At 43.5% G+C, this 12,650-nt stretch overlaps 1 protein-coding gene across 1 annotated transcript in view; it reads left to right on the top strand.

Annotated features, from left to right (window-relative positions):
• The first annotated feature begins 4,367 nt into the window (after window positions 1-4,367).
• Window positions 4,368-12,650, top strand: part of cnih2 (cornichon family AMPA receptor auxiliary protein 2) — a 56,428-nt gene continuing 48,145 nt past the window's right edge. Inside the window, exon 1 of the mRNA XM_062964898.1 lies at window positions 4,368-4,593. Coding sequence (XP_062820968.1) covers window positions 4,513-4,593 — 81 coding nt within the window. The 5' untranslated portion in view covers window positions 4,368-4,512. The remainder of the gene's footprint in view (window positions 4,594-12,650) is intronic.

Below are 12,650 nucleotides of genomic sequence, written 5' to 3'. Positions count from 1 at the left end.
AGCCCAAGACAGGGCTGAGCCTCTATACTTCTCCTGAGAGGCCTTTTAGGACTAAAGGGCGGAGCTAGTGAAGGGGCGGGGCCTCTTCCCAAGAGCCCAAGACAGGGCTGAGCCTCTATACTACTCCTGAGAGGACTTTTAGGACTAAAGGGCGGAGCTAGTGAAGAGGCGGGGCCTCTTCCCAAGAGCGCGAGACAGGGCTGAGCCTCTGTATACCTCCCCTGAGGTGCTTGTTATAACACGTCAGGCACTTGGGAAGAGGCCCCGCCCCCTCCTCTAGCCCCGCCCCCTCTGTCCAGGACAGGGATAGAAGCTCAGCCCTGACTCAGAGCTCGTAACTCCGCCCATCCCAGTCCTGGCTGCCCATTGGTAGCCCCGCACACCTCCCCTCCCAGCCCTGCATCTGGGACTAGGGGAGAGGCTCAGCCCCGCCCTCTTGAGCAGGAGCCACGCCCACCCCTCTAAGCCACGCCCCTTTACCAGGGGGCATTGAGTCATATTTTTTTTGGAAAGGGGGTGGCAGGCCAAATAAGTTTGGGAACCACTGCACTATACCATGCTATGCCTCGATATTAAGACTGATCTACTGTAACTGAAAGCAAAGCAAGACCAATCAAGGCACACTCAACGTGTATTTATTCCTTCCCTCTCAAACACCCACAGGGATCCATGCGCACAGCCAAGAGGGACACCCTGCGTAGGAGAACGCAAGGGAAATGGGTCAAAGCCATAGAAAGGGTTTGGGTGGGAAAGCGGAAACGCGGATGTTGTATGTGTGTGTGTAAATAGCATATGGGATGTGTAGGTGTGAAGGGAAGGGAAGGAAATGCCAGGAGATCTCCCTTTGGGTTCGGCAAGGAATGTACTTTCTGGGGGAAGGAAAACTTTTCGAAAGTTTCGTCATAACATTCAATTATTGGGTTCAATGCTTGTTTTATTTTGTGCCCTGTGTGGACTGCATCCAGACCGAAAGGTGCCCATTCATATTGAAAGAACCCAATGAACCCGGCCCAGTTTTATTGTGTTTTAGCGTATTGTTTATTGCTTGTTGTTTATACTGTTTTAATTGTTTTTAATTTGCCTTTTGTTTTGTATTGTTATATTGTGTGTTGAGGCCTTGGCCTTTGTAAGCCGCATCGAGTCCTTCGGGAGATGCTAGCGGGGTACAAATAAAGTTTAATAATAATTAATAATAATGATAAAAACATGAAAGGAGGAGAGATTTAAAACTCAAGGGAGTTTTAATCTTGGGTTGCGGTGAGTTTCCAGGCTGTATGGTCATTTTCCAGAAGCATTCTCTCCTGATGTTTTGCCCCCATCTATGGCATTCAAGCAGTTGTTACTTATCATTATTGACAGAACGACATTGTGTGAAACAGCAAACAAGATAGATATGCTGGATTTCGTATCACAAAATCACAAGTTGAACACTTCCCAAGTGTTTAGGACTGGGTGATATTATTATTATTATTATTATTATTATTATTATTATTATTATTTTATTATGACACAGCAAACAAGATAGACATGCTGGATTTCATATCCCAAAATCACAAGTCGAACACTTACCAAGTGTCTAGGATTGTGTGATGTATTTTTGAATGATGGGTGCAGATCCCAGTCGGGTGGCCTTTTGCAGTTGGCAGATCGTAATTTTGTCAATGTCTATTGTTTCCAAATGCCGGCTGAGATCTTTTGGCACGGCACCCAGTGTGCCCATCACCACCGGGACCACCTGCACTGGTTTCTGCCAGAGTCTTTGCAGTTCAATCTTGAGGTCCTGAGAGCGGCTGAGTTTTTCCTGTTGTTTTTCATCAATGCGACTGTCACCTGGGATGGCAACATCCATGATCCAAACCTTTTTCTTTTCCACAACTGTGATGTCTGGTGTGTTGTGTTCCAGAACTTTGTCAGTCTGGATTCGGAAGTCCCACAGTATCTTTGCGTGCTCATTTTCCAATACTTTTGCAGGTTTGTGATCCCACCAGTTCTTTGCTGCTGGGAGGTGGTACTTGAGGCATGAGTTCCAATGAATCATTTGGGCCATGTAGTTGTGCCTCTGTTTGTAGTCTGTCTGTGCAATTTTCTTACAGCAGCTGAGGATATGATCAATGGTTTTGTCAATTTCCTTGCAGAGTCTGCATTTTGAGTCATCAGCTGATTTTTTGATCTTGGCCTGAATTGCCTTTGTCCTGACGTCTTGCTCCTGGGCTGCAAGGATCAGGCCTTCTGTCTCCTTCTTCAGGGTCCCATTCCTGAGCCAGAGCCAGATCTTATTATTATTATTATTATTATTATTATTATTATTATTATTATTATTATTATATTTATTATAATAATAATAATTATTATATTTATTATTATTGTTGTTGTATTGTCGAAGGCTTTCATGGCCGGAATAACTGGGTTGCAGTGAGTTTTCAGGACTGTCTGGTCATGTTCCAGAAGCATTCTCTCCTGACTGAACAAATAAACAACATATATATTAATATATATATATATACACACAGTAGAGTCTCACTTATCCAACCTTCGCTTATCCAACGTTCTGGATTATCGAAGGCATTTTTGTAGTCAATTTTTTCAATACATCGTGATATTTTGGTGCTAAATTCGTAAATACTGTTGAAAGTATTATAATGTTTGCAAAATTATATAGTTCATGTTGAGCCAGTAGGTCTGTACCTTTAACTGGTAGTATGCTTGTATTTTGAGCTTTATCAATTAGATACAGGTGGAGCTATGTTTGTCATTTATATATTCTTTGCACTCTGACTGTATTCTCTCTCTTGAGTTTTTTGTTCCTGCGTTATGCTTCTGTTACAGCATTAAAGTAAGTTGACCACATTACTTCGGGGCTATGTTTCTGTTGCAGCTTTATTCTATTTTTCTTTAATACTCTGCAACCTAAGGTTTTTACCTTTGCTAACAGGTTATGGTAATTACAGCATAACATTACTGCGCATTGAACTACTTTTTCTGTCAAATTTGTTGTATAACATGATGTTTTGGCGCTTAATTTGTAAAATCATAACCTCATTTGATGTTTAATAGGCATTTCCTTAATCCCTCCTTATTATCCAAGATATTCGCTTATCCAAGGTTCTGCCGGCCTGTTTAGCTTGGATAAGTGAGACTCTACTGTATATATATATATATATATATATAGAGAGAGAGAGAGAGAGAGTAATTCTATGCACTGCCCTGAACCAGAATACTACGGACATACATACCCATAGGCTGGTAGCTAATCCCTTCTATCCATAAATTGCCATTTTTTTCCATTTGGGGTGGATTTTCTAGTGGAATCCCAGCCATTATTTTAAGTTGGGTCATGGACTATCTGGCTGCCAAGTATGGTCCAAATTTACTAAGCAATGGAGAAACCTTGGTGGTACAAACCAATGCACATACATTGACTTTGTGCATGCATTATGTACAGCAATTGATACGTCTCTGAAGATTTTGGGGGTGGATTTTCAAGTGGATTCCCAGCCATTATGTTAAGTTGGGTCGTGGACTATCTGGTTGCCAAGTGTGGTCCAGATCCATCAATCTATGAGAGAACCTTGGTGGTACAAACCAACGCACATACGTTGACTTTTTGCATATGAATTGCATGTGTAAGGCAATCTACAGTTCTGAATGTACAGCGAGTTAGGCAACAGCGCCCCCTTTCGGCCTTTTCCTTAGAGGGCAAAGCTGTCTTTTTCTGAGACGGATCTTTAAGAGGGAGGAGTCAGGGGCGGGGAGAATGCATTGGGGGCGGGGCCTTGTATGTTCAAAAAGAACGGGCCTGTCTTATTGGCCACGCCCCTTCCTCGCCTGTTGCTTCTGCTCTTTCTTGGGGGCGGGGTCTTGTATGTTAAAAAAGAGCAGGCGTGTCTTCCTGTTGGCCACGCCCCATCCTCCTGTCCTGTTGCTTCTGCTCTTCTTGGGGGCGGGACCTTGCATGTTAAAAAGGAGCGGTGGCCACGCCCCTTCGTCCTGTCCGGTTGCATCTGCTCTTTCTTGGGGGCGGGGCCTTGTATGTTAAAAAGGAGCGGGCGTGTCTTCCTGTTGGCCACGCCCCTTCCTCTCCTGTTGCCTCTGCTCTTTCTTGGGGGCGGGGCCTTGTATGTTAAAAAGGAGCAGGGCGTGTCTTTATGTTGGCTACGCCCCTTATCTGTTGCCTCTGCTCTTTCTTAGGGGCGGGGCCTTGTATGTTAAAAACGAGCGGGCGTGTCTTCCTAATTTTAGCCACGCCCCTTCCCCTGTCCTGTTGCACCTGCTCTTTCTTGGGGGCGGGGCCTTGCCTGTTAAAAGGAGCGGGGCGTGCCTTTGTGTTGGCCACGCCCCTTCCTCCTCCTCTTCTGCTGCTTTTTTGCTCTTTCCTGTCAGTCGGTGGCCAGAGTGCCACCGTGGAGGGAGCTGGACCCGCGCGCTCCTTGTCTCCCCTCAGGCTGCCTCTCTTCCCCTTTTTATCTCCCAGGGAAGAGGAAAGAGAGGGGGGAGCAGCCCCGCCGCCCCGCCATGGCGTTCACCTTCGCCGCCTTCTGCTACATGCTCACCCTGGTCCTCTGCGCCTCCCTCATCTTCTTCGTCATCTGGCATGTGAGTCGTTAGCTGTCAATCAAAATGGGGAGGGGGGTTGTATTGTGTAGGGAATGAGGGACAAAGAGGCAACAGGAGCTACACAGAGGGAAAGGGGGGCATGGAAGGACAAGGGGAGGTCTTTGGGGGGCTCCAGGGCTGTGGAAACACTCGTGGGTGAGCCCAAGGCATGGCAAGGAACCAGTGGTCCCACCACCATCTCCATCCCTAGCTAAGGGATGGAGAGCGTGGCTGGACCAAGGGTGCTTGCATTGGCTCCTCCATGAATCATAGAGAAAGCCACCCAATCCGATCCCCATAGGACACCATCTAAGCCCTCCCGACAGATGGCCATCCAGCCTCTCCATGGCATGGAGATGGTGGCTGGGCTAATGGTCCTTGCATTGGCTTGTCCATTAATCATAGAGAAAGCCACCCAATCCGATCCCCATAGGACACCATCTAAGCCTTCCCGACGGATGGCCATCAAGCCTCTCCATCATCATTATCCCATTCTGTGTTATGGGAACACAGCTAAGGATGGAAATGGATGGTGGGACCAGTGGTCCTCCTTGCATTGGCCCGTCCCGTGAGTCATAGAAAAAGCCACCCAATCCGATTCCCTTAGGGCACCATCTAAGCCCTCCCGACAGATGGCCATCCAGCCTCTCCATGGCATGGAGATGGTGGCTGGACTAATGGTCCTTGCACTGGCTTGTCCATGAATCATAGAGAAAGCCATCCAATTCGATCCCCTTAGGACACCATCTAAACCCTCCCGACAGATGGCCATCCAGCCTCTCCATGGCATGGAGATGGTGGCTGGACTAATGGTCCTTGCACTGGCTCGTCCATGAATCATAGAGAAAGCCATCCAATTCGATCCCCTTAGGACACCATCTAAGCCCTCCCGACAGATGGCCATCCAGCCTCTCCATGGTATGGAGATGGTGGCTGGACTAATGGCCCTTGCATTGGCTCGTCCATGAATCATAGAGAAAGCCATCCAATTCGATCCCCTTAGGACACCATCTAAGCCCTCCCGACAGATGGCCATCAAGCCTCCCCATCATCATTATCATATTCTGTGTTATGGGAACACAGCTAAGGATGGAGATGGATGGTGGGAACAATGGTCCTCCTTGCATTGGCCCGTCCCATGAGTCATAAAGTCACCCAATTCGATCCCCTTAGGACACCATCAAAGCCCTCCAAACAGATGGCCATCCAGCCAGCCCCTCCATGGGATGGAGATGGTGACTGGACCCATGATCCTTTGGTTTGGCTCGCCCATGAATCATAGAGAAAGCCACCCAAACCAATCCCCTTAAGACACCATCAAAGCCCTCCCAACAGATGGCCATCCAGCCTCCCCATAATTACTATCCAAGATGATGATTGAATCCTGGAGTTAGAAGGGACCCCCAAGGGCCAGTATCTAAGCCCTCCTGACAGATGCCCATCCAGCCTCCCCATCATTATTATCAGAGATGATATTTCAATCCTAGCGTTGGAATGGATCCCTCCAAAGGCTGTCGAATCCAATCCCTTTAGGACACCATCAAAGCGATCCCGGCAGATGCCCATCCATGTTTAATTGGCCAGTCCAGTGGTCTTTCTATTGACTCACCCATGAATCATAGAGAAAGCCATCCAATCTGATGCTTTTAGGGCACCATCAAAGCCCTCCCGATAGATGGCCATCCAGTCTTAGCTTCAAAACCCCCAGGGAAAGAGACTCCATCATCATCATTATCAAAGACGATCATTGAATCCTAGCATTAGAATGGACTCCCAAAGACCATCCAGTCTGATTCCCTAAGGATACCATCAAAGCCCTCCTGACAGACGGCCATCCAGCCCCGGTTTCAAAACCTCCAGAGAAAGAGACTCCTTCATTGTCATTCTCAAAGATGATGATTGAATCCTACAGTTACAAAGGATCCCCAAAGACCATTCAGTCCGATCCCATTAGGACACCATCCAATCCCTCCCGAGAGATGCCCATCCGCCGTCTATTTAAATACAGTAGAGTCTCACTTATCCAACATTCTGGATTATCCAACACATTTTTGTAGTCAATATTTTCAATACATTGTGATATTTTGGTGCTAAAATCATAAATACAGTAATTACTACATAGCATTACTACGTATTGAACTACTTTTTCTGTCAAATTTGTTGTATAACATGATGTTTTGGTGCTTAATTTGTAAAATCATAACCTAATTTGATGTTTAATAGGCTTTTCCTTAATCCCTCCTTATTATCCAACATATTCACTTATCCAAGCTTCTGCCGGCCCGTTTAGATTGGATAAATGAGACTCGACTGTAATAATAACAATAATAATGCACTTTATTATTCTATGTTTTATTCTATGTTATTCTATATTTTAATCTATGTTAATTTTATCAATATTTGTATGTATGTATTTTTATCCTTTACTATTTTATCTTGTAAATCGCCTAGAGCATCTTGGATGGAGGGCGATTAATAAGTAATTAAATGATGATGATTATTATTATTGTATTATTATAAATACCTCCCTGGAAAGAGAATCCACCGGACTTTCGGGCAGTCTGTATTTCACTAGAGTTGGAAGCCTGTCCAGTTCAATGCCATTTAGCAGGCAGGACGACACAATCGAAACCCTCCTGACAGATGGCCATCTGGCCTGAGCAGCAGAGAAGAAGGATCCGCCACAATCAGAGGGAGAACAGTTTAATATTTTAGATCTATGTATAGGATTTTTGGCTTCTTTTTAGGGAAGAGAGCTGAAGGTAGTGCAGGAGAATGTATCAGCTTTATTAGCAGTGTATTGGTATCGCCAATCGATAGCTGGAATGGGATCCCATTGTAATAATAATAATAATAATAATAATAATAATAATAATAATAATAATTTATTCTTATATCCCGCCCCATCTCCCCAAGGGGACTCGGGGCGGCTTACAATGGGACCATGCCCAAACAATATAAAAATACAACAGTAAAAACAAATCCAAACACAGCAATAAATGCATTGAGAAAAAGCATAGGAACCTGCAAAAATAGGTGCATCTTGAAACAGATGTGCTTCTGCACCCTGTCCCTTTGATGGTGACTGCCTTTCTCTATCGACCCCCCTCCTCTTTTTCCCCTTCCTTCCTTTTGTGATGCTTTCAGGAATCCCATAAAAAAAAAGAAATGGGGGAAAAAAACCCCTCTCCTCCCTCTCTTCCTCCATTCTCCCGACATCTCGATTTTGCCGTCTCCATCCGTAACTAAGGAACCTGGCTCCGGTTGCCAAGGGAACTACATATGTTTACAAAATGATGTTCCCGACTAATAATCCGGATGCTGCCCATCTTTTAACCCTTCTTCGCCTGCTGCAGCCTGGTGCCTCCCTTCCCCTTTCCCCAGCTCTTTCCATTGGGCTGAAACAAAGCAAACCTGCCATAGGCATTGCAAGGGAAAAAAAGATGGGCGAGTTATAGATCATGAGGCTGAGAAATATTGACAGAATCCCCCTTATAAAGTACTAGCTGTGCCCGGCCACGCGTTGCTGTGGCAAAGTGGTGGTGGTATTGGTTAAAAATTATTGTGTAATTTTTATTTGACGTTATTTGCATTTTTTATTAATTTTATTGTAAGTTATATTTTTATTTATTATATTTTATTATTTTCTTGTATTATTTTTAGTTATTTTCTGTTATTATAGTATTTTATTGTATCAATTTTTTAGTGTTTTTTATTATTTTTTTATTGGGTTGCTAGGAGACCAAGTTGGAGGAGCTTAGCCTTCTAACTGGCAGCAATTGGATAAAAGCAATTATTCCTCTCTCTCTAATTAGGACTTTATTTTTCTTTTCTTTCTGTTGTATCAACCTAGAGGCGTGGATGATGGGTTGTGTTGTCAAATTTCGAGGTTGGGGGGCCTGTAGTTTTGTTGTTTTGTGGGTCGCCGTGATGCCATCACTCTTTTATATAGATAGATAGAAGATGGGACTTTGATAATAACAATGGCATGCAAAGATATAGGATTGGGGCGAGGGGACAATACATGGGAAAGGGATCTCTGGGCATGAGTCAAGAGTGTGATGTGGCAGCAAAAAAGGCCAATGCGATTCTAAGCTGCATCCATACAAGGATAGTGTTGGGATAGAAAGAGGGAAGTCATCGTCTCACTCTTCTTTGTACAAAATGGACCTTCCTTCCTTCATGTTGTCGAAGGCTTTCAGGGTTGCTTTGAGTTTTCCGGGCTGTCTGGACATGTTTGAGAAGCATTCTCTCCTGATGTTTCACCCACATCTCTGTCAGGCATTCTCAGAGGTTGTGAGATCTGTTAGAAACTAGACAAGAAGTGGGGTATATATTTCAGAACTCTGGGTTGCTGTGAGTCTTTTGGGCTGTCTGGACATGTTCGAGAAGCATTCTTTTCTGACGTTTCGCCCACATCTCTATCAGGCATCCTCAGAGGTTGTGAGATCTGTTAGAAACTAGACAAGAAGTGGGGTATATATTTCAGAATTTTGGGTTGCTATGAGTCTTTTGGGCTGTCTGGACATGTTTGAGAAGCATTCCCTCCTGACGTTTCACCCACATCTCTGTCAGGCATCCTCAGAGGTTGTGAGGTCTGTTGACAATTAGGCAAGTAGTGTATATATTTCTGAACTTTGGATTGCTGTGGGTTTTTCCGGGCTGTCTGGGTTGCTGTGAGTCTGTATGGTCATGTTCCAGCAGCAGCATTCTCTCCTGATATTTCGCCCACATCTCTGGCAGGCATCCTCAGAGGTTGTGAGGTCTGTTGACAATTAGGCAAGTAGTGTATATATTTCTGAACTTTGGATTTCTGGGTTGCTGTGAGTCTGTATGGCCATGTCCCAGCAGCATTCTCTCCTGACGTTTCGCCCACATTTATGGTAGGCATCCTCAGAGGTTGTGAGGTCCTTTGACAGTTAGGCAAGTAGTGTATATATTTCTGAACTTTGGATTGCTGTGGGTTTTTCTGGGCTGTCTGGGTTGCTGTGAGTCTGTATGATCATGTTCTAGAAGCAGCATTCTCTCCTGATGTTTCACCCACATTTATGGTAGGCATCTTCAGAGGTTGTGAGGTCTGTGGGATTTATGTGTCTGTGGAATAACGCTTCTGGAACATGGCCATACAGTCCAGAAAACTCACAGCAACCCAGTGATTCCGGCCATGGAAGCCTTCAACAACACAGTGCACCATTCCTTTGGGTCTTGTGCAGGGTGAACATCTGGACCAGGTAAAATAGCACCCCATGGATCTAGTCCCTTCCCAATGACCTGATGGACCTGGACCCGTGTCCTTGTACATGTACCTGTAATAATCTATCCTGTATTATTATGTGTTTTAAATGCAATTTTTTATCCTTGTATTGTTGTTTTAATTGATTGGCTTTAACTGTTACAATACTGTTGTTTCATATTGTATTACTGTTTTATCTTTTTTATATTGTGACTAGCTGTGCCCGACCACGCGTTGGTGTGGTGAAGTATGGTGGTATGGGAAATAAAGTATATAAAGTATATTATCTGCTTAGAACTGGATTGTATGAGGCCCCTTCTACACAGCTTTATAAAATCCACACTGAAGTGAATTATATGGCAGTGTGGAGTCAAGATAATCCAGTTAAAACAGATAATATAAGATTTTAAATGGGTAATATAGCTGTGTGGAAGGGCCTTGAGTCTGCACTGCCATATAATCCAGTTCAAATCAGATAATCTGTATCTTACAGGCAGTGTGGAAGAGGCCTAAGTGAGGCTAACTCTGCCTGTCCCCTGGCCTGAGTGGGTTACTAGGAGACCAAGTGGGCGGAGCTTAGTCTTCTAAATGGCAGCAATTGGATAAAAACAATTATTCCTCTCCCTCTAATTAGGACTTTATTTTTCTTTTCTTTTTGCTGTATGAACATAGAGGCATGGATGAAGGGTTGTGCTGCCCAGTTTAGTGTTTCTGGGTTGTGTAGTTTTGTTGTTTTGTCCTAGGCCGAAATTTCATTACCCTTTTATATATATACTAGCTGTGCCTGGCCACGCGTTGCTGTGGCAAAGTGGTGGTGGTATTGGTTAAAAATTGTTGTGTAATTTTTATTTGACGGTATTTGTATTTTTAAATTATTTTTATTGTAAGTTATCTTTTTATTTATTACATTTTATTATTTTCTTGTATTATTTTTAGTTATTTTCTGTTATTATAGTATTTTATTGTATTAATTTTTTAGTGTTTTTAATTATTTTTAGTGTTTTTTATTATTATTTTTTATTGCGTTGCTAGGAGACCAAGTTGGAGGAGCTTAGCCTTCTAACTGGCAGCAATTGGATAAAAGCAATTATTCCTCTCCCTCTAATTAGGACTTTATTTTTCTTTGCTTTTTGTTGTATCAACCTAGGGGCATGGATGATGGGTTGTGATGTCAAATTTCGAGGTCGGGGGGCCTGTAGTTTTGTTGTTTTGTGGGTTGCCGTGATGCCATCACTCTTTTATATATATAGATTTGTATAATGTTGCCTTTTTATTTTGTCCCTATGTTGTTTGGGCTTCTGCCCCATCTAAGCCGCCCCGTGGAGATGGTGATGGGGTATAAATAAAGTTTATTATTATTATTATTATTATTATTATTATTATTATTATTATTATTATGTGCCCCACTGGGTCTGGTTTCAAGTCCCGGGGCCCCCACCATTGGCAGCTGCTGTTGCCTTAGCAACCGACTGTACCTCTTAGACCTCAGAGAGAGAGAGAGAGATGGCATGGCATTCTTCCCTTTCCTTTGTCTTCCCCTTCCCTCGTTCCATCCATCTCTCCCCGAGAATGATGGGGACGGTGCATCTAAGAAGAGCCTACTCTCTCAGTGGGAACCGGAGGAGCATGCTTTGGGGGCGGGCAATGCTTTGGCAATGCTTCCCAAGCCTTTGATATTGGGGAAAAAAGAGGCGAAGTTAATGAGACGTGGAGCAGCCCTCACCCCTGGTTTGAGCTCCAGATTTCCCAAAAATATATGGGAGAGATGGGAGTCAAAAGGCCTTCTCTATGACGTCTAATCCAAGGGTAAGGGGGAAAGCGTGCTTCTATGGAAAGAACACCAACAAAGATGAATAATATGGAGAGCGTTCAACCCGTCTGGAAGTACAGGAACCAGAAGAACTGTCTCATATGTCTCTACTCAATAAAAGGACATAGGAAACATGCTCTGGAAGGTTGAACATATTATCACACATTCTGTTCCCATGACATTCCCAGCCGTTGTTGTTATTATTATTACTATTTTGTAGACCCAATGAAGCCCGTGGGTCATGGGGGCTCTGTGTGCCAAGTGTGGTCCTGATCCGTCATTGGTGGGGGTCGTGGGGGTCTGTGGGAGCTGAATCAGGTGAAGGTAAAACATATACAAAAAAACGTTTTTAGAAATAATAATAAACTAACAGTGCCACACTCAAGGTCAGACTTTTCCAACATCGTTGGAACTAGGATGAAGAAGGATCTCCAGAGAGATCAACTCCATGGCAGTTTCTTTTTTCATAAAAAACAGGTATTTGAAAGACATAAGTCTCTCATAAAAGCCTAATGAAACCAAGATTTCTAAGAGAAATCTTGATTTCTCCACTTCTATAGGTACACGAGCTGTGCCCGGTCACGCGTTGCTGTGGTAAAGTGTTGGTGGTATTGGTTAAAAATTGTTGTGTAATTTTTATTTGACGTTATTTGTATTTTTTAATTAATTTTATTGTAAGTTATCTTTTTATATATTATATTTTATTATTTTCTTGTATTATTTTAGTTATTTTCTGTTATTATAGTATTTTGTTGTATTAACTTTTTAGCATTTTAAAGTATTTTTTAGTGTTTTTTATTATTTTTTATTGGGTTGCTAGGACACCAAGTTGGAGGAGCTTGGCCTTCTAACTGGCAGCAATTGGATAAAAGCAATTATTCCTCTCTCTCTAATTAGGACTTTATTTTTCTTTTCTTTTTGCTGTATCAACCTAGAGCCGTGGATGATGGGTTGTGTCGTCAAATTTCGAGGTTGGGGGGCCTGTAGTTTTGTTGTTTTGTGGGTCGCCGTGAT

Source organism: Anolis carolinensis, unplaced genomic scaffold (assembly GCF_035594765.1).
Source record: "Anolis carolinensis isolate JA03-04 unplaced genomic scaffold, rAnoCar3.1.pri scaffold_14, whole genome shotgun sequence".
NCBI lineage: Eukaryota > Metazoa > Chordata > Lepidosauria > Squamata > Dactyloidae > Anolis > Anolis carolinensis.
Note: the sequence above shows the minus strand (reverse complement) of the source record. Positions and strands in the feature narration are given on the sequence as shown.